Source organism: Cynocephalus volans, chromosome 3, assembly GCF_027409185.1.
Source record: "Cynocephalus volans isolate mCynVol1 chromosome 3, mCynVol1.pri, whole genome shotgun sequence".
Classification (NCBI taxonomy): domain Eukaryota; kingdom Metazoa; phylum Chordata; class Mammalia; order Dermoptera; family Cynocephalidae; genus Cynocephalus; species Cynocephalus volans.
In genome coordinates this window covers 1,044,618-1,072,478 of record NC_084462.1, presented here as the reverse complement: position 1 = coordinate 1,072,478, position 27,861 = coordinate 1,044,618, and the positions used below count along the sequence as shown (strand labels likewise).

Below are 27,861 nucleotides of genomic sequence, written 5' to 3'. Positions count from 1 at the left end.
GATAAGGATGTTTAGTTGTCGGGCATCATAGCAAGCCGGGGAGCCTTCGGAGTGGTCAGATAGGGGGAGAGGGCAGAGCTGGTGTAACTCAGGCTGTTGGGGTCAGTGGTGGGAGTGTTGACAGGGCTGGCAGCAGAGGGTGGGGAGAGGGTGGTCAGCACTACACCACCCTCATCAAGAGAGCGCTTGTAGGGGACTGGAGTATCATTTCGGAGGTCCTGGAATGCCAGGTAAGCCTGGAATATCTGGGGGCAGAAAAGGGCTGAAGTCTGGCTTGGGCTGGTTGTGGGAGGAGAGAGACTGGAGCTGGGGACTGACCTGAGAGGGAGTCTCAAGGGTTTGGTTGTGCTGATTTCTCACTGACTAAGGGCACCCGGCCGAGGTGCAATCCCTAATGCTGGGCTGCCGCTGCTCAGAGGAAGGGGTGCCTGGAAGGGACCAGCAGAAGCCCTGGGACAGCCTCCCAACCCTGACTCCCAGGGGAGCTGAGTGAGAGCAGGAATGTTCTAGTCCTCCCACCCCCAGCTCAAACTGGGGCGGGGCCAGGTAGGGGGCTCATCCTCACCCAGACAAGGATGGAGAAGAAACTGAAGGTGATGGCCGCCTTGGCGCTGCTGCTCCCCAGGAGGAACTGCTTGGGTGTTGAATGCTGCCACTGGTTGGCAAGGAAGCAGAATCCCACGAACCAGATGCCTGCCCAGAGAACTGTGGCATTGCAAGGAGAGAAGAGGGGTGTGAGGGGAAAGCTTGCTCGGAAAGGGCTGCTGAGGGGGGGAAAGGAGGGGGCTGGGGTCTCCCCGTGTGACTGCCTGCAGTTTATTTCTTGATTTCTCTGAGCCCTTGCTAGAGTGAACCACTGGAGGAGAACTGCATTGTCCAACACAGAAGCTGCTGGCTACATGTGGCTGTTTCAATTTCAGTTCATTAAAATAGAATTAAAAAGGAAATAATTCAGTTCCCCGGTCACACTGGCTACATCTCATGTGCTCACTAGCCACATGTGGTTGGTGACTCCTGTATTGAAGAGCACAGGTACAGAACATTTCCACCCTCACAGAAGTTCTCTTGGACAGCACCGGACTCAGTGAACTGTGAGGACTACCTTGGCACTGAGATGCTGGGACTGGCCCAGTGGGGAGGAGGTGGTAGGGGAAGAGTCAAGATCAGCCAGAAGGAGAGGAAGGAGGCCAGGGGCTGGGGAAAAAAAATGTGCATTTACTTAGTGCTTACTGTGTGCCATGCTCTATTCAGTGTTCTGCAGTGGTTAGGAGGCAAGACTTTGCTTTCGTGTGCTTGATGCAGCAGCTGTGTGCCCAATTACATAACCTCCTCAAGTCTCAGTTTCCTCCTCTGTAAAATGGGAATATGAACAGGACTTATCTCCTAGGGTGGTTCTGAGGACTAAATGAGAAGAGGGCTCAAAGAAGAGAAGACCCTGAAGAGACTGAAGCCCCTGAAGAGACAAGAGCAAGCCCACAGATCTAGGAGGTGCCGGGGTTGAGATTTCCAACCCAAGTCTTTCTGTCCCTATGCTCTGAACCCCACTTTCTGCCACTGAGCGGCTTTTCAAGAAATGTTCTGTGGACAAGGGACGTGAATGCAAGGAAAAAGTGGGGCAGAAGGGAAGCTTCTAGATTTAGCCTAGGGGTCAGAAGTGGTGACCCTTACACTGGGTCTAAAAGGTGAATAATAATTCTTCAGGAGGAAAGAACAGGTGCAGATGGGCAGTGAGAAGCTCTGGATCATGTTGCGAGGATGGTCGGGGGGATGAGGCCAGCTGAGTGGAGAAGGGTCTGTCTGGGAGGCCGTAGGCAGCCAGGGAGGGTGAGCCAGACGAGGGGCAAAAAAAAAAAAAAAAAAAAAAAAAAAGAAAGGAAAAACAGAGGAGTGGCAGCTCTGGGTGGGAGGTCCCAGGGGCTCACCAGCCAGGCTGAAGTCTAAGAGCTGGAAGGCCGTTTTGAAGCGAGTGACGGTGATGCGGCTCTCCTGGGCGTCCAGCATGAGAAAGGCCAGACAGCTGAGGAAGGCCAGGAAGCCGGCTCCCACCGCAAAGAGGCAGGCCACGTTGTTGCTGTTGAGGACACAGTGGAGCTGTGGAGACTCCATCTTGTTCTGGTAGCCATCGGTCAGCAGGGAGGAGAAGACGATGAGGGAGAAGACCTGAGGATTACCAGGGGCCAGAGCAGAGCTCAGCATCTCCCTGAAGCCACTACTCCTTCCTGGTGTGAACGGTCCACTGCACACCTGGTCACTGAGCTTCCCCCTTCCTCCCTGTCACACCCTTAGAGCCCTCAGTCTCCTGCCCCTCCTCTGTGCTTCTCCATCCTGGCTCAGGCCTTATTCTTTCCTCCTGGACTCTCACCCCAGCCTCCCCGCCAGGCTCCCTACCTCCAGTACAGCCCATCCTTCATGCAGTCCCAGAGGAGTCTTTCTACACCCTATTGCTCCCCTGCTCATAGTCCCCCTTGGGCTCCCCAGCACCCCCAGGAATGAGTCTCTACCCTTCAGCCTGGCCTTTGAGGCCCTGTATGGTCTCTGCTCTCCTTGCTCTTCTAATGTCATCTCTCCCCACTCACCCCTACCTTGCTCCACACTCCTCTTCTGTCACCAGACATGGTAACTGCCACCAAACCCAGGTTACCAATATAAAATACTTGGCACAGTGACTTGGACACAGGAAGAGCTGAATAAGTGTCTCCTCTCTGCCTCCCAGCTCTTCTCTCTGCCTGCAACTTCTTTCTCCTCTCTCCCAGCCCTGCCAATTCCTATTCATTTTTAAAATTTGTGAAATAGTCCAAACATATAGAAAAGTATGAAAAGAAAGGTAGTAAATACCCCATACAGACTACCCAGAACTAACAAATATTAACATTTTGCTTTTTTTTCCTTCAGGACTTTAAAAAAAAAAAAAATACAACACTGATATGGTAACTCCGTGACTCTCATCTGTGCATGGTGCATAGTGTGTGTCTATGCTTGTCTTCTATGATATTTATCAAACACCACTGAAATACTCTACAAACAGTAGCCCAGATCATCCTTACAACCACCCTAGGATGTGGGCATTATTAACAGTCCCATTTTGTAGATAATGAAATCGAGGCACAGAGAGAATAAGGAATTGGCCGAACTTGATCAGCTGGTAAGTGGCAGAGCCTGGGTTTGAACCGAAGCAGTCTGGCTCCCGAGTCTGCTCCTAACCCTTCACTATACTGACTCATGCTGGACCAAATGCCTTGAGGGCAGGGGTTCCTTTCAGTGCTTTTCAGTAAAAATTGGAAGCCCTAATTATTTGTCCCAGTCATAAAATGCAGTGCAGCAAGGTCTATGCCAGACATAGAAGGAGCCAGTGTGTATATGGGGTAGGGGGTGGTAGTTGGTTCAAGAAGCAATGTTTATAAGGAATGTTGAAGGGTGAGAAAGTGTAAGGAATGGGAATGTTGTCTGGAGGGCAACAGGAAGCCACAGCAGGGCTGTGAGCAGGGGAGAGGCAGGGTCAGCTTTGGGTGTAGAAAGAGCCCTCTTGGCTGTGTGGAGATGGGCATGAGTCTGGAAGCCAGGAGGCCATGGAGAAGGCTTGGGTCGGGGGGAGAGAGTAAGCATTTGAGTGGGAACTGAAATGATGGGGTTACATTTAGGAGGTAACAGATGAGATCTGAACTGGCCCTTAAAGATTCAGGAGCTTTTCAGGCAGACAGGAGGAAGGGCATTCCAGGCAGGACAAACAGCATGTGCAAAATCTGGATGCTGCAGAGCGGAGTTTCTTCAGGGATAAATCTCATTTGAGGGATCTGGTGTGAGATGAGGCTGGGAAGGTGGGCGGGGGCCAGACCTTAAGAGGCCTGGACACAGGGCCCAGGGACCTGGACTTGGAGAGCCATGGAAAGTTAAACTTATTTGAATTTAATTTTATGCATGGGACAGTTCTGAGCAGAGGATGGCCACAGTCAGACCTGGTAGTTAGAGAAGTCCTCTGGGGTCATGTGGGTGGTGGACTGGAGGGGGCAAGACAAGAGGCCAGCAGACCTGAGAGGAGGTTGGTGGAAAGACCCAGGCAAGGAACGCTGAGGATGGAGCCCTGGGGAATCCAGTAATATTTAGGACGTAAAATTGGATTTGGTGATTAATTAGATGTGGCAGTGTTGGTGGTTGCAGTTTTTGAGGGGTGAGATGTAGGCTGAGGGAAAGGGAATGTTGAAAACTCTCCCTTCATTAAAATTTGAACTCCTTGACAGGCTCCACATGGGACCCTTCTCTCTATCCTCAGCACCCAGCACCAGAATGGACCTCAGCAAATGTGTGTTGAAAGAGTGAATGATTTTGGCTTCTTCTTCACTCTTGCCATGCCCTTCAGAATGGGAATGGAGGAGGCAAAGGATTGACCCTTAAACTCCTCAGCTTCTGTCCATATTCTTGTCTCCTTTGCCTTAACTGCCTTCTCTGAAAAACAGCAACGTCCCTCTTCTTGCCTAGCAGCCCTCAGATGGCATCTGCAGGATGATTCTCCCCATTTTGAAGCTGAAGAACCGAGTCTATAAAATGGGGAGCGCCTGCTCCTGCTGGTCTGAGGCAGACCCAGGTCAAGGAGGGGAAAGCACGTCGGTCATTTTTGAGCCCATATTCATTTTACCTGCACTAGTTCCCTGGAATCTCACACCAGTCCCATGTGGTAGATGTTATTAATTCATTTCTGTTTCAGAGGGGATAAATCGAAGCCATTATGGTGGACTGGAAAGAGCCAGATGCATCTGACTTCTCCAAACTGTGTGGCCTCGGGTAAATCACTCGCCTCTTGGAGCCTCAGTTTCCTAGTCTGTCTCTGTGCTACGAAGAAGGGGATTGTGGGGGTGGGGGCTCGCCTCTAGCAGGTGCTCAGGAAACCGGTAGTTCGCATTATTCACCTAGAGAGGGGAAGTGTCCTCTCAGGGTCAGTCAGCAGTGGAACGGGCCACTGACTTTGAAATCCTTGGGCTGTGGCATGATCCTGGGACACTGGAAATGTGGGGAAGGGGCTCAGCTGGGTTGGAGGATGCTATCCCTCTGAAGCCTGAGTCCATCTGCCTTCCATGCCCTCCTGGCCTGTCCCCAGGGAAAGAGCAAAGATTCATCAGTTAAGGCACCAGCTGGCAGGCGGCAGTGAGAAGGACAAGAGCACCAGCTGCCCAGAGACTCCCTACTGAGGAGCCAGGCCAGGGGGAAAGGAGGAAGGACAGGCGGAGAGATGACAGAGGAGGATGAAGGCAAAGTCCGTGACCGGAATGTCTGGCACAATTGGGAGGCCCTTCCCTCCCCATCCCTGCACCAGTCCACACCAGCTGGGCCTCCTTCTCCCTCGCCAACCATCTTTCCTTCTGAGGCTTTGGAGATGGACAGGTGGATCCAAATTTGACTTGCTCACCAGCTGGGTGATGGTCGTTGGGCAGGTCACTTAACCTCTGTGAGCCTCGGTTTCCCCTTGGATTAAACAGGGCTAATAATGCCCATATCATAGGGTGATGGTATGGAGTGTAGGAGCTAACAGCAAGCAACCTGGTGCTGGGACACGGCATTTGCAATTCCCCTTTCCCTGAGGGAGAAGGACAATGGACACAAGTCCCCAGGCCTCCAAAACCCATCTCTCTCCTCGCTCACAAGCAGTGAAGTGTTCCAATAATAATCGCTATTTGAGGAAATATTCCTACTTGCCAGACCCATGCTAATCAGTTCACAGGCATTAACTTGTTTCATTTTCACAGGAGTTCTTCATATGAGCTGGGCATTAAGATCCTCTTTTCACAGATGAGGATATAGAAGTTCTGAGAATTCAACTATCTTGCTCAAGGTCACACAGATATAGGATGACCATGTCAGCTATTGAACAAAGTGGGGCACTTCTGAGAATGAAAAGTGGTACTGCTGATAGTTATTTCAGGGCTGGCCTGGGCAAACCAGGGAGTATGTCACCCTCCATGGACAGCATGTGGCTGAGCCAGGATTCTACGTCAGGCCTGTTTGTTCCTTCTCCAACTACAGGTGGCAGAAGGGGGAGGGTGGAGACACTCAGGATTAGGAATCTAGGTGGAGACCCTGGGTTTGATCCAGGGCACTCTACCTACTCCCATGACCTTGATCAAGTCTCCTCATCTCCCTGGACCTCAGTTTCCAAATCTATCAAAGGAGAGCCCTGGAAGCAGCACAATTTAAAGCCAATAGCACAGCTTTAACCCCTCATGGACTGAGATTGAGAGGAACATTGATTGGTTGAAGGTCACACAGCAAAGTCTGGGCTGAATGAGGATTTCACTCCAGGTGTCCAGATTCTTTGGGAATGTGGTAATGATTAAAGAAACACATATAAAGCCCTTGGCAGAGTGCCTGGTGCACTATGACCACCCAACACCTAATACCTTATGTATACATTACATATTCTCTTCCCACCTGTGTGCACCTTTTTCTTCCTGGAGGCCCCAGCCCTTGCTCCTCTCCTCCTACTCCCTCACCTGAGAGGTAGAAAATGAACGGTCTCTGGCATCTCTCAGAACTGAGCTTGAATCCTGGCCCTGCCTCTTACTGTGTGGCCTTAGCCAACACTGTCTGATAGAACTTTCTGGCATAATGAAAATGTTCTATTTCTGCACTGGCCATTTTGAGAGCCACCAGCCACATGTAGCTGTTGAGCATCTGAAATGTGGCCACTGGGACTGAAGAAGAGAATTTTTTTTTAATTACTTCGGATTGAAGTAGCCACATGTGGCTTGTGGCTACCCTATTGGACAGCACAGCATTAAATTATTTAACTTCTCTGATCCTCAGTTTTCTTATCTCAAAAATGAGGCTCATAGTACTGACTTGGAAGGGTTTTTTCTTACTATGGGAGTCAGCAAATGCTCAGAATAGTGCAGGGTACATGGCTGGGTGCACAGTAAAAGGTGCCTTCAGTTATTAACTCCCTTTTGCTTACTTTTCCCCATCTTCCCCTCCTGCCCCAACTCCTGCCTGCACTGTGTCCATCTGAGAATTGAGACTCCTGGCGCCTGTCACTCCAGGGCACAGGCAGGCCACAGGAGGGCCTCACCCCTGCGAAGATCCGTGCTATGGTCTTGGGCCTCTTCAGAAACTGCACGGCTTCACTGTTGGCCAGGTCCTGGAGGCTTTCAGGGATGCGCATGGTTGCTGCGTTCTTCCCAGGGCTGGGGCAGGTGGGAGCTGGGCTGCTGGCTGCTGGCTGCTGGGCACTACTGTCAGGGGCTCCAGGCCCACCCTGGGGCTCAGCTGCTGCAAGACAACATGGGGGAGATGTGACAGTCAGGGGCTCTCACGGGTCTCAGGAGTGGGGGGCATGGAGTGAATGGTGCTGGGGTTCCCCAGGGATGGGGTGAGGGGGCTGCCAGGGCTCCTAGGAGTCAGGGAGTAGGGCAAAAAGGCTGTTGGTAGTCCCAGAAGTGTGGTGCAGGGTGAGGGAGTTGCTGGGGGGCCCCTGGGTTGGGTTGCAGGGTAAGGGGGCTACTGAGGATTCCACAGGTGAGGTCACAGGGTGATGGGCTGCTGAGGGTCCTAGGAGTCAGGAAGTGGGGTGAAGGAGCTGCTCGGGGTCCTTGGAATGGGGGGTACAAGGTGAGGGAAGAGCTGGTGATAAAGGGTGAGGAGGTTTCTGGGGGTTCCAGGAGTGGGGGACACAATGAAGAGGCTGCTTCAGGTTCCAGAAGTCAGGAATGTAGAGTGAGGGGGTGAAGGGTCCCAGAGGTGGGGTGCAGGGTGAAGAGATCCCAGGCCAGGGAGGAGGGCTGGGACGTTTTGGGGCCATTCCCTTAACACAGGAGTGGGAGAGCCCAGTTAGTAAGGAGTGCCACAGTGGAAGTCAGAACCCCTGGGAGGTCTGAGCCAGAGGAATCCCTTTCAGGTTTTGGGGTGACTGCACCCATCATGGAGAACCCAGGCATCTCAGGGTATATTTTAGGTTGTCCCAGTGATTTGGAGCTATTTCCCAGAATAAGGTAGAGGGCCTCCCCTTAGAATTCGGCTCCATCTTCATAAAAGTGCATTTCCTCAAGTTGAGACTCTGGACCTCAGTTTGTGGAGAACCTCAGAACTGAGCCGTTCGTTCAGGATGAGGAGGCCGTGCCCCCAACACTAGGCTGTCTTCTTAGAATTGGGATCTCGTCTTTAAGGACGTGGAATGGGAGTGCTGGGGTTTGGGGGTGATGCTGCCTGACAAAGGGCTACCCCTATTGTGGAGGACCGGTCTGCGTCACCTGGAGGCCCGCTCTTCCTTCCGCCCGCCCTCCTTTCCCGGTCTCTGGAGCCACCTCAACCTTCTTTTGGTTCCTCTTTTTCCCGCCTTTTCGCATCCCCACAGCTGATTGGCTGTACCCAAGTCCCGTCCCTTCTCTTTCCCCGCCTACTCAGGGGCTACTCACGAGCAGGGGCGTGGCCTCGGCGGACGTTGGGGGCTAACCGTTGGCAGGCTGCGCGCGGGATCCCTGCCCCGCCCCATCCTTCCAGGGAGTCTCGCGCCCGCCCCTCCCCTTCCCTTTGAAACAAGCGGACAAGGAGACACTTTGGCAGCGCATGCGCCGCGCCCAAACGAGCCCGTGGTGGAGAAAGACAGGCAGATAGCGCATGTGTAGTTGAGATAGGGCGTCAGGGGAGAAAATTCGACAGCCCCCAATGACCCAAGCTTTGCGCATGCGGACTGAAGCCAAACCTCGGGGGCACGGACGCCCTCCTGCACATGCGCAGGAGGCTCAATGACAGTCGAGCGTTGGCTAAGGTGAGGGAGAGGACGGAGGATTGCATGGCCGGGGAGGGCGGCCCTGCAGCCCCAATGTAGATTTTCCGAGCATTTTCTATGCTCCTAAGATCCACCTCTCCATCTAGACCCTGAAGAAATCAGTTGTACCACTACAGGGTCTCTGGGCCTGCAAAAGGCCCCACACCTACCACCCCCGACCCCTGTCTAGGGATCCAGGCCAACTGAGCAGTGTGGGAGGGGACGGGCAAGAGGGGCTGCAAGCTGGGCGGATGAATTATGCGTCCTGCCTGAGGTAGGGACGCCCTCTGGAGGATAGGACATGGAGGTGGAGAGGGCGCTTTTCCTCCAGATAACCTTTAATCCCTGCCCATTTCCCTCTGTTTAGGCTCCGGGCAAAGGGTCTGGCCATGCTGCACGTGACCCGGGGGGTCTGGGGGTCCAGGGTCCGAGTACGGCCCCTGTTGCCCGCGCTCCTCGGGTCCCCCCGGGCCCTGTCGTCGCTGGCGGCCAAGATGGGGGAGTACCGAAAGATGTGGAACCCCACGGAGCCCCGTGACTGGGCCCAGCAGTACCGCGAGCGTTTCATTCCGTTCTCCAAAGAGCAGCTGCTCCGCCTCCTGATACAGGTACCGCCCCACCCCGGTTTAAGAGCCTGGGTACTACGACTCCCGGTAGGCTTCGCGGCGGCAGAGCCCTACCTGGTATGGAGGGATGCCCTTACGCCTTCTGGGAGTTGTAGTTTGAGGTCCCCTTCTAGTCCCAGGCAGGCTCGAGGTGAGTTGGAATGCAGGGGCAAGACATCTGAAATGCAGATGCAGCACCGATCCCTGACTCTGGCTTGTTCTGGGGTCTTGTGCAAATACCTTCTGGGGCATGGCTTTTCCCTCTGTAAAATGGGTATAAAAACCATCCTCATTATTATTACTAATACCTAATAATAATGATTGTACCTATAAAATCAAAAATCTGTAATCATAATTATTATCACATTATTTCAGTTCTTGCTCTATGGCACTGTGCCAAGCATTTATAATGTATTATTCAATCATCAGAACAACCCAGTAAGAGCGATACCACTGTCATCTCCATTTTAAAAATAAGGTAACTTCAGCATGCAGAAAGAAAGTGACTTACACAAGGCTACTACACAGCGGCCCAGATTTGAACCATAGTGGTCTAAAACGTTGCACCCTTGGATGCCTTATTCTCCTCACCCTAGTCCAGGTCCCACTTCAGAGCTTGAGCTCTTATCCCACCACCATCATCATACCTATCATTATTATTATAATTTTTTTTGTCTTTTTCGTGACCGGCACTCAGCCAGTGAGTGCACCGGCCATTCCTATATATTTTTAGCGCCGCACTCTCCCGAGTGCGCCAAGGGCTCGGCCCATACCTATCATTATTGAGAATTGTCATTTATCCATTTAACAATTATATATTGGGGCTGGCTGGTTAGTTCAGTTGGTTAGAGCACAGTGTTGGTAACAGCAAGTTCAAGCATTCAGGTCAGCTGCCAAAAAAAATTATATATTGAAAACTTACTGTATGTACTAAATCCTGTTCTCGACTTGATGTGCACACAAACCCACAAATATACACACACATGCATAAACATACATGTGTGCATATGGGCACCGTTAATCTCATCAAATTCTCACCATAGCTCTCTAAGAAAGAGGGTGTGATCCTCTGTTGCCAGTGAGGAAACTGAGGCTCAGAGAAGTGAAGACATTCACCCAGGGCACCGAGATAGGAAACATAAAGAAATGGTTCAGTATGTGTGCTTCGGATTTAGACAGACCTAGATTGCAGTCAACTCACACAGACATTGTGGCTCTCAGCAAGTGACTTTCCCAAGCCTCAGTTTCCTCCTCTAAAAAATGAGAGTTATAATTCCATCAACCTCCTTGAAACTCTGGAAGATGATGTCATGCTGGCAAACAGTGCCTGGTACACAATAAGCATAATGTGAATGTTGGCAAGTAAATGTCAAAGCAGGAACTGGAACCTCTAGCTCTTTAAGCCATCTGTTTTTTATTATATTGGGCAGTCTCAATTTCTTGGTTGATAAAATTAGTCATACCCACCCCCACCCCAAATAAAACAAAAGTTTAAAAAAGCAAAAGAAGGAGAAAAACTAAACTAAACAAAACAAAAAACTGACCTCTTGGGCTGGCCAGTTAGCTCAGTTGGTTAGAACGCAGTATTGATAAAACCAAGGTCAAGAGCTCAGATCCCTGTACCAACCAGCCACAAAAGAAAAAAAAAAAAAAAACCCAGATCTCTGATTGTGTACGAAAGAATTCCTCCCATGGGGAAGGGGAAGGAGCACTGAAGAGAAGTTTTGCTTCCTGAGGTAACAGGAATTTCACTCCAGTCCGGTGGAGAAGGTGGCTTTGGAGGAGTTCTCAGCCCATGTGGACTTCTGCACCCTGTTCCACTACCACCATGTCCTGGCCCAGCTGCAGGTGAGGATGGGACCCCTCCAGCCCTATTGTGCTTGTTTGCTCATCTGTTCATTCGGCAAATATTCACTGACACCTACTTGGAGCCTGGCCCTGTTCTAAGCCCTTGGGATTCAGCAATGAACGGGACAGATGAAGCCATGCCCTGTGGAGCTGACATTCCAGTTGGGGAGAAAAGAAATAAAATAAATATAAAATGTAATGCCCAGTAGTGGTAAGTGCTATGAAGAGCAATGAAGCAAAGAAGTGGGATAAAGAGGACAAGATGGGGGCCCGTTTTAGACAGGGTGGTCAGGAAAGACCTCCCTGAAGAGGTGACAGGTGAGCTAAGACCTGAGTGAAGAGAGGAATAATCCTGATGGATGTTTGGGGGAGGATGTTCCAGGCAGAGGGAAGAGCAAGTGCAAAGGCCATGAGGTGAGAGTGGGCCTGGAGTGTTGGAGGAACAATGAGGGGCCAGTGTAGCTGGAGAGAATGTGTAAGGGAGAGATGATGGGACATGAGGACAGATAGGGAATGGGGGAAGATGGTGCTGGACCTTGTGGGCCATGGTGAGGGCGTTGCTTTATATATATATTTTTTTAAAAGATGTCCGGTAAGGGGATCTTAACCCTTGACTTGGTGTTGTCAGCAGCATGTTCTCCCAAGTGAGCTAACCGGCCATCCCTATATAGGGATCTGAACTCGTGGCCTTGGTGTTATCAGCACCACACTCTTCCAAGTGAGCCACAGGCTGGCCGGAGTAGCTTTGACTCTGAGTGAGGCAGGAGCCACAGGAGGGCTCTGAGCAGAGGAGGGAAATGAGCTGATTTTGGTGTTAACAGTATCCCTCTGGCTGCCATGTAGGGAACAGACTGTCAGAAAGGACACCTATTAAAGAGTTTATTGTATTTGTCTAGGTGAGAGATAATGGCAGTTCCAACAACAGTAATAGCAGTGGAAGTGGTGAAAAGTGGTCAGGGGCTGATTATGTTTGGAAGACATAAGCATTTGCTGATGTACTGGCTGTGGGGGTGGGGTGGTGAAAGAAGGGGAGGAGTCAGGGGGTACCTCCAGTGGTTTGAACCTGAGCTTGCTGAAGGAAGAAGCTGCTATGTACTGATGTGTAGAAGACCATGGTGGGGGTGGAGAGACCAATCTGTGGGGAGGATTGAGAGCTCAGTATTATACTTAGGAATTTGAGCTGCCTGTTAGGCAGCTAGGTAGAAAGATGGATTTGAGGGCCATCCCGTGGCTCACTCAGGAGAGTGTGGTGCTGATAACACCAAGGCCACGGGTTCGGATCCCATATAGGGATGGCCAGTTAGCTCACTGGGTGAGCAAGGTGCTGACAACACCAAGGTCAAGGGTTCAGATCCCCTTACCAGCCAGCTGCCTCCACCCCCCCCCAAAAAAAAGAAAGATGGATTTGAATATGTGGGTCTGGGGATGAATAGAGAGTTCTAGGCTGAGAAACAGCTCTGGGAGCAACTAGGTGATATTAAATGAGACTACCAGGGGAATTAGTGTTGTATTAGACCATTCAAGCTGCTGTAACAAAAATACCATAGACTGGATGGTTTAAACAACAAATATTTATTTCTCATGATTTTGGAGGCTGGGAAGTCCAAGATCAAGGTGCCAGCAGATTTGGTGTTTGGTGAGGGCCTCGTTCACAGATGGTGCCTTTTTGCTGTGTTGTCACATGGCAGAAATGGGTGAGAAAGCTCTCTAGGGTCTCTTTTTGTAAGGGTACTGATGTCATTCATGAGGGCTCTACCCTCATGACTTAATTACCTCCCAAAGGCCCCACCTTCTAATACCATCACCTTGGGAATTAGGATTTCAACATATGAATTTTGAGGGAGACACAAATATTCAGTCCATTGCAAGTACAGACAGAGAAGAGAAGAGGCCCAACATGGGGTCCTGCGAGGGTGACGGCCTTGAGAGATTAGGAAGAGGAACTGGAACCAGATGGAAAAGATGCAGCCAGAAGGGAGGCCAAAATCCAGGAAAAAGTGGTGTCTGGGAGGCAAATTCTCAGTTTCCCCCTGCTTCTCCTACGATCTTGCCTATGTTGGGGGTCCCCAAGACCACCTTCAGGTTCAGTCATTCTCTAGAGGGACTCACAGAGCTCAGAAAAGCTGTTACACTCAGATTAACCATTTATTACAATGAAAGGATAGCAATTAAAGTCAGCAAAGAAGGGCTGACCGGTTATATCACTCGGTAGAGCATGGTGCTGACAACACCAAGGTCAAGGGTTCAGATCCCCTTACCAGCCAGCTGCCTCCACCCCCCATCCCCCCCAAAAAAAAGTCAGCAAAGGAAAAGGGTATATGGGGCAGAATCCAGGAGGCACTAGGCAGGAGCTTCCAGTTGTCTTCCAGTGGAGTTGCAGAGACGGTACTTAATTCTCCCAGCAAAGATGTATGACAACAATAGTCCAGGGGAGGAGGGTGGCTCAGATTAGGGGGTGAGAAATGGTCGGATTCTGCTTATGTTTTGAATGTAGTGTCTTCGGGATTTGCTGACATGTTGGATGTCTGAGAAACATCCAGGATGACCCCCAGGCTTTGGGCCTGAGCACCTGGAAGGATTTTCTGAGGTGGGGAAGATGGTGAGAGGTTTGGGGAGGGAGCAGAACCTCAGTTTGGGACATAGTGGGTGTGAGAGGATGTCCTGCCTGTTGGACGTCTCTGTGGAAATGTTGAGTAGGCTCTTGGCTGTGTGAATCTGGAGCTCAGGCGAGATGGCTGGACTGGAGACAGAAATCTGGGAGTCCTCAATAGGCAGATGGTATTTGAGGTCCCCAAGGGAGAATGGGGATAGAAAATGGCAGCAGCAATCACCATGAAGACCCAATTAAATCTTTCATTCTTTCAGCAGATGTTTGTGTGAGGCCCAGTGCCAGGTGCTGGGGCTTCACTGAGAAGCAAAATCAGGCCTGTACCCTGCCCTCAGGGGGCTGAACTTGGATGGTGGGGATGGTTGTGAATCAGCTGCTCTCTGCAATGAATGGATAAGTTCAGACCGTGAAGGCAAGGGGCACAGTTCTGTGCAAATGGGTAACAAAGCTGACCTTGGTTTTGGTACCCGGGATCTCTATGCGAATTAGAAAAGGGTGCCACTTTCTCTAGCCTGGCACTATCCAATAAGGTAGCCACTAGCTTCATGTAGCTTTTGTTATTTTTTGTTTTCATTTTTATTGTTTTGTTTTATGTGGCTTTTAAATTTACAATAATTTAGATTAAGTGAAATTAAAAAAATTCTGTTCCTCAGTCACTTTATCATGTTTCAGGTGCTCAGTAGCCTCCTGTGGCCAGTTCTGACCTTATTGGACAGTGCAAATCTAGAATGTTTTCGTCATTGCAAGAAGTTTTATTGGACGGTGCTGCTCTATACCCTTTATTTCCATCTAAAGAGTGGCTGTCATGAAAATGTACAGGTCTACAGTGTCTATGATGGTGCCCCATAGATCTGACACCTTTGTGCAGTGCACATCCTGCCCAACCACACAGGGCAGGCCTGCTCAGCTTGAGGAGTGGAGGAATCTTTTTGAAAGTGATAATGAAGCTGAAACATGACAGAGGAGTAGGAATTCAGTAGCGGAAAGAGTACGAGGGAGGGAGGGGGCAGGGAGACTCTCCCAACAACAGCATGTGCAAAATCCTGTGGATGGAGGAACTAAGGCCAGTGTGGCTGGTGTGGAGTGATCAAGGGGGATTGTGATGTCAATCCCTCTGGGAACTTTCAGGCCATAGTATGGAGTGTGGTACTAGTTCTGAGGGCAGTAGGAGCCTTGGAAGGCTTTTAGCAGATTGACATGGTCAGATGTGTAATTCTGGATATACCACATCCTGGCTGTGTGACCTCAGGCAGTTACTTAGCCTCTTTATACTCTGTTTCCACATCTGTAAATGAGGATAACAATAGTACCATTTTCACCTGTGAGAATGTATGTGTAGCATGCTTCAAGCCATGCCTGGCACATAGTAAGCAGTACATAAATGTGTGCTATTTTTTATTATTATTGTTATTGCTTGACTAGCTCTCCCTGGCAGCTGTGTAGAGAATGAATTGTCAGTGGGTGCCAGTGGCATTCAGGGAGACCATTGAGAACGTTGTTGGACTCATCTAGGTGGGAGGAGGTGATGGTGGTATGGACCAGGGCAGGGTTGGTGGGGAGGAAAGAGCTGAGTGAAATGCTGATCACTTTTGGAAGTGGAACAGCAGGATTGATGGTGCAAGGGAAGGGAGCAGCAGGGATCATGTGCAATGTCCAGGTTTCTGGCTCAAAGCCCTGAGTGTATGTGAAGTTCCCGGGAGAGAATCTGTCTCACAGCGGACGTTTGATGGATGCAGATTTCTTTCTCCACCAGTTCTGAGATTCCCTCACTCTCACACTGCAACTCAGCCGTGGGAGTGGAATTTGTCAAGGTCACTCTGTATATCCCAGAACATGACCTGTGGGACTGTTCCATCAACCTGGGTTGCAGGATTCAGACACAGGCCTTAGCTGTGGGCTGAAGTCCTGTCCTCAACCAGCACACCCTAGTTATAGGAGTTAGTTAAGATGAGGATTTACTCAGCTTGACTCTCTTCTGTATCACTATCTCCTTCCTTAGTTGTTTCTGAGGCCCTGGGATTTCCCACTGCCAAACCTTTGCCCAGGCATTCCTCCCACTTGGAGTACCCTCCCCAATTTCCTTCTACTTATTAAAAAAAGTACCTGGCCTAAACAAGTGGCTCCATAAGGCTCCCTGTCCTGAGAGACACACAGAGAGTTGGGTTTATGGGTTTGTTTGTAGAGGGGTGATTTCCCTCTGAGGATTGTATAGTCTAGGACAAGTTATATGTCATCCTGAGACTCAATCTTTCCTTGAGCAAATAGGCTAGGCAAATGGAAACTCACTTTTCCTTCATTTACTTAACAATTTCTTTTTGGGGGGCAGGGGATGGGTGTAGGTGTATAAGATGAGGTGGGCAGGGCAGAGGCCAGTTTGTGAGGGACCTTAAAGGTTGTGGAAAAATTCTAGATTTTATTCCAAATGCAGTGGGAAGCCAGTAGAGGGGTGGAGTGTGGAATCTGTTTATAACGCCACACTCTAACCAAATGAACTAATTTGGCCAGCCCTTTTCTTTTCTTTGGTGGCTGCCCTGTGTGGGGATCCGAATCCTTGACATAGGTGTTATGAGCACCATGCTTCAACCGAGTGAGCTAACTGGCCAGCTGGGATCTGTTTATAATCTAAGTAAGCTCATTCTCATGGCCAAGTGGATATTGGAAGTGGCAAGAGTAAACGTAGGGAGAGCAGAAGCCCAAGGTAATTGTTTAGGTGAGAGATGAAGGTGGCTTTGGTGAGAAGATAGCAGTGAGGATGGAGAGGAGGATGATTCAAGACAGATTCAGTGATGTACCAAGTGAATTTGCTAAAGGATTAGATATGGGTGTAATGATAAAGGAATCAAGGATGCCTCCAAGATTCCTGATAAGATCATCTGCATGGATGGTGTTACTATTCCTGAAAGGAGAAGACTGGAGAGGGGAGGGGGAAGGGAGGAATGAAGCATTCTCTTTGGGCCATGTTAGATGTGAGATGCCATTAGACAGCCAGCTGGAGACGTCAAAGAGATAATTGAATATAAGAGTCTGATATTCAGGAGAAAGGCCAGGGACAGTTGGGGGGAATAGGTTTGGGAGAGTGTCTTAGTCTGTTTTCTGTAACTTATAACAGAATACCCGAAACTGGGTAATTTATAAAGAAAAGAAATTTATTTCTTAGTTTTTGAGGCTGGTATATCCAAGGTCAAGAGTATGCATTTGATGAGGGCCTTCTTCCTGGTGGGGACTCTGTAGAGTCCCAAGGTGGTGAAGGACATCACATGGTGAGAGGGCAAGATCGTGTTTATATGCTCTCTTCCTTCTTTTATAAAGCCATTAGTGCCACTTCAATTATAGCCCATTAATCCATTGACCCATTAATCCATTTATGAGGGCAGAGCCCTTATGATCAATCGTGTCCTAAAGGTCCCACCTCTCAATACTGCCACATTGGGGGCTAAGTTTCAACATGAGCTTTGGAGGGGACAAACTTTCAAACCATATTGGAGAGGAAATCGAGAATGGATGTTTTCTTGGAAGATTAGGGTTGGAGATAGGGGAATATGATCTGTAGGATTGACATGTAGGATTTGAGATGACTGTGATATCCAAAAAAGAAATATCAAGTAGGGAGTTTGTATTAGTTAGTATAAAGGCTTAGCTGCTGTGACAAACAGACCCCACAACACAATGGCTTAAAGGAAGTGGAGGATTTTTTCTCTCCCACTAGATAGTCTTGTGATAAGTGGGCCAGGGTGGATAGGTGGCTCTGTTCTACATGAGATTATTCTGGAACTTAGGTTCCTTCCATCTTGTTGCTCTGCTGTCCCTTAGGACATTGTCTTCACCTCTATATGGTCAAAACTGGGTTGTGGGTGTTTTGTGTTCTTTTATGAGATGGTTAGTCAGTTGTGGCCACAAGAAGAGACACAGGAGAGACTCAGGAAAAAATAAAGTTTATTATATTTACAGGTCCTAGAGACAGGAGGCATGCCACACCATGCACGGCCACATGGGAAAGGTACTACGGTGGTCAGAGCCTTTGTTGGGGTTTCCAGGGATTTCCATGGGAAAGGCAAGGCAGTCAGGGTAAAGTTTAAGATTGACTAGTTTGAATAATGTCATTGGACTTTGGGCTATAGGCTAAAGAGATAGTTGTTGGCACCTGGCCCTAGGATGATTCCCACAGAAGAATATTGTCTCCTGGGGTGCAAGGGCCTGATAGAGGAGGTTTGGCTCTGGATTGGTTAGTTTGCCTATCAAAGACATGCTCCTGGGTGGGCCCTTTACTATCTAAAAATTGTCTAGGCCCAGGAGGGGCACTCTCTTAACAGCCTGAAAGGTTTTTTAAGATGTCAAAGCATCATAATATACAGAAGATTTAAAAATATTTATAATATGGTGGGGAAAACAGTGTTCTAAGGTGGCAGAACAAGGAAAGAGTGGAAGTCCCGGGGAGCAAGAAGTAAGGGAGAAGGTGTATCTGTCACTTTTGCTCAGTCTGTGGATGAAACTTTAGTGTCCTGGCCACGCCTAGCCTCAAGGGAGCCTGAGAAACATTCACCTTCACGTGTATTACTGTGGGAGGAGAAGGGAAGAAATGTGCTCATGCACCGGAACTGGATTTTAGGTCTGAAACTTGGAGGAGAGGTCCAAGTTGGAGATGTGAGTTGGATAGTTATCTGCACAGAGATGGTATTTAAAGGCACTGGAATGGCAGGGCAACTTCAGGTGAGCTTGACGAGAGAGGGCCCAGGATCAAGCCTTGGGGGTACCCTATCACTTAAAGGATGAGGACAAGAACATCCTTAAGTGTCCCCACAATCCCTCCTGCCGTGACCTAGCCCATTTTTTTCTCCCTGACTCTCTCCTCAGGCCTTGTATGACCCCATCAACCCTGACAGGGAGACGCTCGACCAGCCATCACTAACGGACCCCCAGCGTTTGTCCAATGAGCAGGAGGTGCTTCAGGCTCTGAAGCCCCTACTGGCCCAGGCCAACTTCTCCCCGCTCTCCGAGGACACCCTGGCCTATGCGCTAGTGGTCCACCACCCTCAGGATGAGGTCCAGGTACCTGTCTTCCAGAGGAGATCCAAAACTCCCAGGAGGCCTTTGGGGCAGGGGTGGAGCCGTTGGGAGGCAGGAGCTGCTGGGAGTCGTAGTCCCGAACACAGAGTGCTAGCTCATGTGGCACACTTGGTGAATTAGAAAAAGATTCCATGTTCTCAGGTCACTTCACTGCCATCTGTTGGAAAAGTTTAATAAGATATGGATCTTCTCAGGACTAGAGACTTTATCACCATATGTCAGAAAATTGTATTGATAAATAACACAAAACACTCATCCTTAAATAAATCAACAAAACTATAAATATGCTAAAATCTTCTAAAGTTCCACATTTTAGTGATGTTAAGAACCTTTTCTAAAGTCATATTTTGTCATCTCTGATATTGGGATGTGACTTACAAGTAGTGCTGTGACATTGTTTAATTGGCAATGTGTTGTCTTTTTTAGTTGCTTCATAAAATAATGTTGTGTCTTAAAATCAGTGGAATGTTAGATTCTAGGAAATATGGTAATGAAGATGACTACTATGTGAAAGGCGCTGTCTTAGATGGTGTGCCCTTGTTCAGTATACAACATGAACAACCATATATGGCTGCCCTACCCAGACACTGAATGCTGATAAGTGGGGACAGGGGAGGAACAATTAATTCTGGCGTCCTGCCCTCAATACCCCAGCCCATGCATAGCTGCCTCTGCTTTCTTCATCCTCCTTGGCAGGTGACAATAAATTTGGATCAGTATATCTACATGCAGTTCTGGGCCTTGGGCCAGCGAGTCGGGCAGATGCCCCAAAAGTCCAGCGTGGGCTCCAAGCGTGGCTTCTTTGCCAAGTCGCCCCCGGCAGAGAGGTGAGGTGGCCCGTTCCCCAGCTACAGTGAGAGGGAGCAAGGTTAGAGTTGAGAGGGGACCAACAGGTTAGTGTCTGGGTTTGGGTGTCTGGGGCCTGGATGGGAAGTTGAGAAGGGGGAGGTGTGAGTCATCCAAATGCTGCTTTTCTTCCCAAGGGAAAGTGAATGCTACTATTCCTGGAAGAAGAGAAAGGATAGAGACAGTTGTCCCGATTTTCCAAGTGAGGAAAGTTGAGGCTTGGAGAGGGAAGTTCACAATCTGAAGAAGTGGGACAGATAGGATTCTTATGAACAACCTACCTGTCCAATAATACGGATCTCATTATTTAACTGATCCCCTATTGTTGGACACAACTTATTTCTGATCCCCCCGCCCCCATTATTATGTAGCTTTTAAAATAGCTGTGTGATTGCAGAGCCAGAGAGAGGGTCCTGGGGTTGGAGGGGGCTCCACGGGCCAGTCTTGATCCTGCTTGCCCCGCTGTCTCTGTCTGTCAGGAGATACTTTAAGCGGGTGGTGCTGGCAGCCCGGACGAAACGAGGGCACCTGGTGCTGAAGAGCTTCAAGGACACGCCACTGGAGGGCCTCGAGCAGCTGCTGCCCGAGCTGAAGGTGCGCACGCCCACCCTGCAGCGTGCCCTGCTCAACCTCACTCTGGTTGTCTCAGGCATGGTGTTCTTCGTCAACGTGGGCATGGTAGTGCTCTCAGACCTCAAGGTGGCCACCTCCCTGTTGCTGCTGCTCTTTGCCATCTTCATGGGCATGCGGGCCTCCAAGGTAAGTGGGCCACCCCACCATGCCTCCTGTGTCTCTACTTCCTGGCATTCAGGCAGATCAAGCCACCCTATATTTTTGTTTACTTCATGCTGTTTGTTCTTCCTCACTCCCTTCTTTCCTCCCTCTCTTTCTTCTTTTCTCTTCCTACCTCATTTATTCAACACATCTAGGCTGGGTATATTTAATCTCTCTGTGCCTCAGTTTCCTCATCTGGAAGATGGGGTTAATAGTGAGAGCTGCCTTGTAGGGTTGTTGTGCCCATGAAATGAGTGAATCCATGAACAGCAATGGCCATAGTGCCTGGCACATGGTAGGTGCTACATGAGAGTGAACAGCCCACTCGTTCAGTGCCTGCTTTAAGAGGCATTTTAGTGACATGGTGAAGGGTCTGTGTTTTTTTTTTTTTTTTTTGTCATTTTTTCGTGACCGGCACTCAGCTAGTGAGTGCACCAGTCATTCTTATATAGGATCCGAACCCGCGGCGGGAGCGTTGCCGCGCTCCCAGCGCAGCACTCTACCAAGTGCGCCACGGGCTCGGCCCGAAGGGTCTGTGTTTTGAAGCCAGACTGTCTGGATTTGAATCTGACTCTACTGTCTTCTAGCTGTGTGATCTTTAGTAAGTTGCTTAACCTCGATCTTGAGTTAAGTTGCTTAACCTCTCTGTGCCTCAGCCACCATATCCACAAAGTAGGGATGGTGATAGGACCTAACTCATAGGGTTGTTGTGGGGATTAAAAGAATTAATATGCATACAGTGCTGAGAACAGAGCCTGGCACATAGTACAGGAAGTACTATATAAGAGTTAGCTATTACCATGATTATTGTTATTACTAATTGGGCTATTTGTTCCCTGAGTACCCATCCTAGCTGGGTGTCATTATGACTTGGGGGGGCTGGTTTATAAAGCTGCTTCCTGGGCTCTAGCCCAAATGGACTGAATTGGAAACTCTGGGACTGGGGCCCAAGAAACTATATGTTTAACAACTGCCCTTCCTGATTCTGTACATGTGAGTGCAAGACTGGCTTGCACAGTTGCTCGGGTTGTTTACCATCCCTGGATTCATGGCTGAGGGCGTGGGTGGGGGCTGACACCTAGCTTGCCAAGCTGCATGCTTTGTCTTGAGGCTGAGTTGGCCTGGAGTAGCTGCCTTTTACTGACCCTTGGAGTATAGACTGGTGTGAGGCATTCTTTTTACCTGATCGTTCATTTGCTGGCTCATTGGTTTTCAAGCTGTTTTCAGCCATCCCGACAGGCTCTCAGGAAGACTGGTAATAAATCCCACAGATAATAACAGGCTGCACTGGCTGAGAGGGTGCTAGGATGCCCGGGCCAACAGAAGGGATGGGGAGGGAGCAATTCCTGCTTAGGCCAGGCTCAGGCAGAATTTGAGTGAAGATTTGAAATGGGAGGATTAAGCCCTGTGGAGAAGGGACCTCACAGCCTGGCATATATCACAGGGCTGGAATCTGGGGTGCCAGGGTAGAGAGGTGAGGCCCCAGAGGGTAGCAGGGGTTTCTAATGCCCAGAGAAGGGCCCTGGGCTTTATCCTCAGGGCAGTGGTGAACCATGGAAGGGAGGTCAGAGGGGAGGGGCGAGACTAAAGGCAGGGTGAGGGGTGTCAAGCTGTTCTGGGGAGGAGATACTGAGTCCCAGCCCGGGGTAGACTGTCCATCCCATCCCTCCATGGCCCCTGGAGGCTGTGGAGCCCATCAGGCTCTGAAGGGCTCAGTTCAAAACCCAGTTCCAAAAAAAGACAAAAACAAAAAAACCCCAAAAAACTAACTAGCTAGCTAACTAACTAACTAACTAACATATAAATAGAAACAAAACCCAGTTCACTAGTTAATTTACTGTATTTATTAAACATTTTTCCATACCCCGGGCTGAGGCCCCAGCCCCTAAATGTGGGCCCTCTCCAGGCTTTAGTCACTCCTGGATCTGTTTCCACTGCAGGCTGCTCTCTTAGTCCCAAACCACTGTACCCTCCTCTTGCCTGGATGCATCCAAGTCTTCCCCACGTGCACTGTGTCCCCACTGTCCAGCATCCATCTTCCTCCAAGCTCCCTGCTCCTCCCAAGTTTCCATCTTTTTGGGGGACAGGTGCTCAGATTGGACTCCTGCTATAGGATGCAGGGCCTTCTCTCTTCCCCTCAAAGGGCTCCTCTGTGGTTTCCCACAATCAGCTCTCCATCGTCCGTGATTTGATCATCAGTAGGGACACTTCAAGCTCAGCCTGGGACAGCTGGCTTAGGGACAGCCCTCCTGTTGGGCCCCTTGCACTTGCTGCCATGGCCAGACTGAGCAAAGTGTCTACCCTACACCTACTCCTCCTGGGTTCCCCATCTGTGGATGGCACATTGTCCCCTGAGTCAATGGCTAGACCCCCAGAGCTGACTTCCCCTAACCCCCCAACCTGTCAGTCCCCAGCCTGCCCCTCATGGCCATGCCCTCGCTGAGGCCCTCTTCCCAGCCTCCTCAGGCCTCCTAGCCTCCAGTTGTCCCCTCCAGCTCATTCCACCCATGAGCCAGAGCTGGCCCTGCCCCTCTCTGGCTGACAGCCTGACATCAGGGACCATGCTTCCCCAGCCTCATCGGACACAATGCTTCACCTCAGAGACTATGCCTCAGTTCCACCAACATGCTTGTGGTGCCTCCCCTGGCCCCTGGGCCCTGCTTCTCTCACTCTCTGACTTTGCATAAGCTGTTCCCTCAGACTGAAGTGTTCTTTCCCCCTCATTGGGCTGGTCAGCCTCTGCTCACCCCTCACAGCTCAGATGCTGTGTGATCTGGGAAGCCTTCCTGGATAGCTCAGGCTGGGATGGTGTTCCTGTGGGCTCCACCATACCCTGGGCTTCACTATGTATCCCCTTAGCACAGCACAGAGCAGGCCCATGGGGCAGCCTGGGGAGGGTTGTTGAACTGGCGCCCCAGAGATGCATCTGCCTGATCCTGCCCTGGAGGGAGAGGTGCAGGACACAGGGACACAGACTTTCACATGCCTGATGGAGGTAGCAGCAAGCACTGCAGGAGCCTGAGGATGCAACTGCTCATCGGTAGGAAGCAAAGTCCTTCCTGAACCTTGAGGATGAGGCAGTGAGTGTTTTCCAAGAACAGATCAGGGTGACTTGGCTTGTTCCAAAACCTGGAGGTCCGAGAAAGCAGAGTATGTTCAGGGTATACTGGTTTATGCAATGTGGGCTGCATTCAGAGGGGAGGAGGAGGTGAGTGGGAGGGCCTTGGGTGCCAGGTTAAGGAACATGGGCTCTCTGGGAGCACTGGGGAGCCATGGGAGGGGCAGGGGCAGCTCTGGAGCTGTGTGGGGAGAAACTGGAGTGGGGAGACTGAGGCCAAGGAGGAGGCTGGGGCAACGTACCAGCTCAGGAGAGGATAAATCCTGAGCTGGGACTGATCTGTGGAGCCGGAGAATGAGGTGATGAGACAGAGAGCCAAGGGACAGCATGATGGGCCTCAGGAGTGAGAAGCAGGCGAGGAGGGAGGGCGGATGGTGCCAGTGATCTTGCCTGTGACTAATGCCCAGAGAAGAGATGGTGGGGCTGCTCCAGAAATGGATCCCAGGGAAGGAGGAAGAAGTGGGCTGGGGGAGATGGTGAGCTCAGTGTGAGCCATGGTGAGTGTTGAAGGGACCATCCAGGTGGCAGGTGGCAACTTCTCTCTAGGGCGATGTCTGGCCTCATTTGTGTGCCATAAAGTTCGCATGACCTGATTTAACATAGGAGAATTCATCTCCATAAGCTTGGCAGACACAGACACAAAACCTAAATGTGTTTTTCATACCAGACAGTTCCTAATGCATGCTATTCCTGTATCTTACCCTCAACTGAAGAAATGGCGATTTGTTCTAATGCAGGGATATAAACTGACTGTGCTGGGCTTGTAAGAAGAGGGCTCAGTCCACACACAGCTGTGTCATCAGTGCCGCACAGGCCACTTCAGCAATTTTCTGGGGTGTGTTAACTTCAGAGGTATTTTACCTTAGGCCTCAATGTAAGAGGAGCAACACTCTATGGGCACCCAGCATGGGTTGTGGATGACTATTCCACAGTAGCTAATGTTTGTTAAGTGCTTGTGATGGGCCAAGCTCTGTCCTAAGTGTTTCATTAACTGGGTGTTGACTTCCTGAACGCTCCCTGGCATCAACCTCATTTTATAGACAGTGCTACCCAAGGACTTAGGTCTTAGTTGAGGGCTCGCAGCTGGTAGGGGCATAGTTGGGACAGGCACCCAGTCCTACTGCTGTAGGACCCAGTAGCCTTGAGTTCATTTTGTGGATGAATGGAGGACTACCAGCACAGATTTTCAGAGTGAGCCCAGAGGGTACCGGTGGGCTCTTACTTCCCCACTTGGGTACACCAAGGATGGGGAAAGGGGTCCAAACAAGGAGGGGACCAAAGATGGGGAAGGGGGGCAGCCAATAGACAGCTGGGCCCCAGGCCTGCCCCCCCAACATTCTTCTTCCCTCCACTTCTCTTTACAATTTAATTGTTTATTTTTTATTTTATTTTATTCTATTTTTTGGCGGCTGGTCGGTTAATTTAATAGTTTAAACTCCCCCCCCCCCCCCGCCAATTAAGGAAAAGTCCAAACAAATACAGAAATAGAATAGTATGATAAACTCCCATGTAGCCAGTATGCAGCCTCAGCAAATAGCAGTAGTAAATGCCATTTTGTTTGAATACCTCTCTCTCTCAACATCGGACTTTTCTTTTTTTTTTTTGGCTGCTGGCCAGAACATTGGATCATTTTGAATCCTAATATTATCTGGAAATACTTTAGTATGTCTCTCAAAGATATAACTTATTATTGTAACAAAACCTTCCAAGGCTAAAACTGGAAATCTTTGAGCAAATCCATTAATACGGCTGGGATTGGCAAATTAGTGCCGCGGTTGCTAGAAACTGTAGTCTTCCGACTTGGGTTGGGCTGGCGGCCTGGAAGCCACTGAGACAAGAGTGTGTGTATTAAAAATACAGATTCCCACACCAAGGTCAAGGGTTCGGATGCCCGTACCCGCTAGCAGAAAACAAAACAAAACAAACAGATCTCTGGACCTCAGCCCTGGGGACCCGAACTGAAGAAGTGTGGCCCTGGGATGTTGTTTTTCAACAGCGCACCTCCCTTTACCCCTGGGGAGTCTGCGAGGACAGTGCCAGCGTAAGCGATTGAGACTTGTGTAGGGGTGACGGCGTGGGGGCCGTGCACGGCCCTGCGCCTCCCTCTCCATCTCCCCGAGTCCCGGGTCGCCGCGCTGAGCTCCGTCCTGCCTGCAGATGTTCGGGCAGCGGCGCAGCGTGCAGGCGCTGGAGCTGGCGCACATGCTTTACTATCGCAGCACATCCAATAACTCGGAACTGCTCAGCGCCCTGGCCCTACGCGCGCAGGAGGAGCACACCAAGGAGGCATTGCTGGCTCACAGCTTCCTGGCCCGGCGGCCGGGGGACGTGCACGGCCCACGTGAAGGTAGGACGCGGCCTTGGGACCATGCCTCTGTGAGGTCCGGCCCCGCCCCTTTGGGGTCCAGTCCCACTGAGACACTATCCCCACTCCCAGTTCCCACTGGTGAACCTAACCGATGTGCAAGGAGACCCCAGCGCTCAGCAGACGGGATCCCCGAACACAACCTCTGTCTCCTCACCTCAGCCTTGATGGGGGTCTTGGATGGACTCCATGGCATGTTCCCTCTCCTTGCACTCCTTCCTCTGCATGAGCCCACAGTCTCCCTACAAGAGACACTTGTCGGGCCAAGCCCGTGGCGCACTTGGTAGAGTGCTGCGCTGGGAGCGCGGCGACGCTCCCGCCGCGGTTCGGATCCTATATAGGACTGACCAGTGCACTCACTGGCTGAGTGCCGGTCACGAAAAAACGACAAAAAAAAAAAAAAAAAAAGAGACACTTGTCTGCTCCCTATGTAGGCCCCTTCCCGACAGGAGTCCCCGTCCTTCCCTAAACAAGAGTCCCAGAGCCGAGCCTCCTGGCCCTCTGGAGACTCTTAGGCCTTGTCCCACTCCACTCCAAGCCTCAAGTGTACCCTATACTTCTCTCAAACCCAGACCCCTCCTATTTTTGCCCTATGCTTCTCCCCACTGGCTCCTCCCAGTCATTCCCCCTCCCAATCTGACCTCACATCTGTCTCTCTCCCAGCAGAAACCTCTAGGTGGCTCCAGTCGGAGGTGGAGAACTGGCTCCTGGCCAAGTCAGGCTGTGATGTGACCTTCAACGGAACTCGGGCCCTGGCCCACCTGCAAGCCTTGACCCCCAGCGTGGGGCTATACCCACCCTCAGGTTTCCCCAAATTAGAGTCTTTGGCTACAGTCACTTCCGAGTACTCCCATGCAGCACCCAGCAGTAACAATCCCAGAAAGAAACCTTCCTGTCCAACCCCGCCCAGCCACCTGGCTAGGAACTAAGCTCTGCCTCCTCCATGACAAGCTATCAATCACGGCTACTATACTTTGTCACTCTCCAACTTCCAATTACTGACAGGCAATTATTTTGCTACACTGCAGCCAGTCAAAGCAGCGAGCAGTTGCTAGGAACGCCCCATTCTGATGAGCAGCAAATCAAAGCTATTTAGCATTGCTTCTATTCCATTTCCTAATCCCACCCCCCGCCAAAAACATTCAAAGTGGTTTGGCTGAGGCGGTGGGGGTGTCAGCCAACCACAGCTGCTCAGCTCTGGCTTTTTAAAACCACCAGACAGAGTTGTGCCCTCCCAAGGCTATGTGTCACTGTCTTTTTAGCCTGCTCCCGGCAAACCGCCCATCACGTGCACCAAGGCGGAGCTGCAGCCAGCAGTCCACGAGTGCCGTTTAGACCTGCCCCCTGGCAAACAGCCAGTGACAGCTGCTTGGCATCATCAACCTTGGGCAGCCAGTTGTTGCAGAGAAGCAACTAATCATAATTTCTAAAGAAAACCTGACCTATCAATTACTGTTGCTTATATATGGTGGGCCATCTGGTCAACTGCTGATCAGGGTGTCCAGGCTGAAGGGGTTGAGAACCTCGTACCAGGCAGAAAGCTGTGGGCCTGGAGGAACCAGAGACCACCCTCAGCCCTAGACTTGCTCCCACTCAGGCTGCCAACAAACTCAGGTGCCTTCCCTACCCAGGTCCCTCACCCTTTCTACAGAAACTACCTCGTCTGGATCTCCCCACCACCAGCAGCCTGTGCGATATTTATTGGTCTGTCAATTTCTCCCGTGTTCCCTCTCCCAAAGGAGTAAATCATGTTTAATAAATCTGGATGAATGGGGTGGCTGCAGCAGTTGGAAGAAAGTCATCCAAATCCTGGAAAGAAGGGACTCTGGGTCTTGGGGGATACTAATGCATGTGGATGCGTCGTAGACAGAGAAAGCTGTAGTC

The 27,861-nt window shown here is 50.5% G+C and overlaps 2 protein-coding genes across 7 annotated transcripts; one reads left to right on the top strand and one right to left on the bottom strand.

The window, feature by feature from the left end:
• On the bottom strand, positions 1-8,628 carry SYNGR4 (synaptogyrin 4). 3 transcript variants are annotated; one of them, XM_063091703.1, is made up of 5 exons: positions 8,397-8,628; positions 7,055-7,254; positions 1,923-2,160; positions 566-705; positions 1-245 (listed from the first exon to the last, which is right to left on the bottom strand). In XM_063091703.1, exons 2-5 carry the CDS (start codon positions 7,145-7,147, stop codon positions 12-14), a joined length of 705 nt encoding a protein of 234 aa, XP_062947773.1. In that variant the 5' UTR covers positions 7,148-7,254; positions 8,397-8,628; the 3' UTR covers positions 1-11. The 3 variants fall into 3 exon arrangements, with proteins under 3 accessions (XP_062947773.1, XP_062947775.1, XP_062947774.1); XM_063091705.1 differs by having other exon boundaries at positions 1,923-2,112; XM_063091704.1 differs by having other exon boundaries at positions 7,055-7,251.
• On the top strand, positions 8,553-27,751 carry TMEM143 (transmembrane protein 143). Of its 4 annotated transcripts, none has more exons than XM_063089405.1 (8): positions 8,554-8,749; positions 9,117-9,357; positions 11,098-11,202; positions 18,662-18,856; positions 19,571-19,701; positions 20,200-20,479; positions 25,770-25,959; positions 26,644-27,751. In XM_063089405.1, the coding sequence occupies exons 1-8, from the start codon at positions 8,727-8,729 to the stop codon at positions 26,904-26,906; spliced, it is 1,428 nt and encodes a 475-aa protein (XP_062945475.1). In that variant the 5' UTR covers positions 8,554-8,726; the 3' UTR covers positions 26,907-27,751. The 4 variants fall into 4 exon arrangements, with proteins under 4 accessions (XP_062945477.1, XP_062945476.1, XP_062945475.1 ...); XM_063089404.1 differs by having other exon boundaries at positions 26,641-27,751; XM_063089407.1 differs by lacking the exon at positions 11,098-11,202 and having other exon boundaries at positions 8,553-8,749.
• Positions 27,752-27,861: the final 110 nt, after the last annotated feature.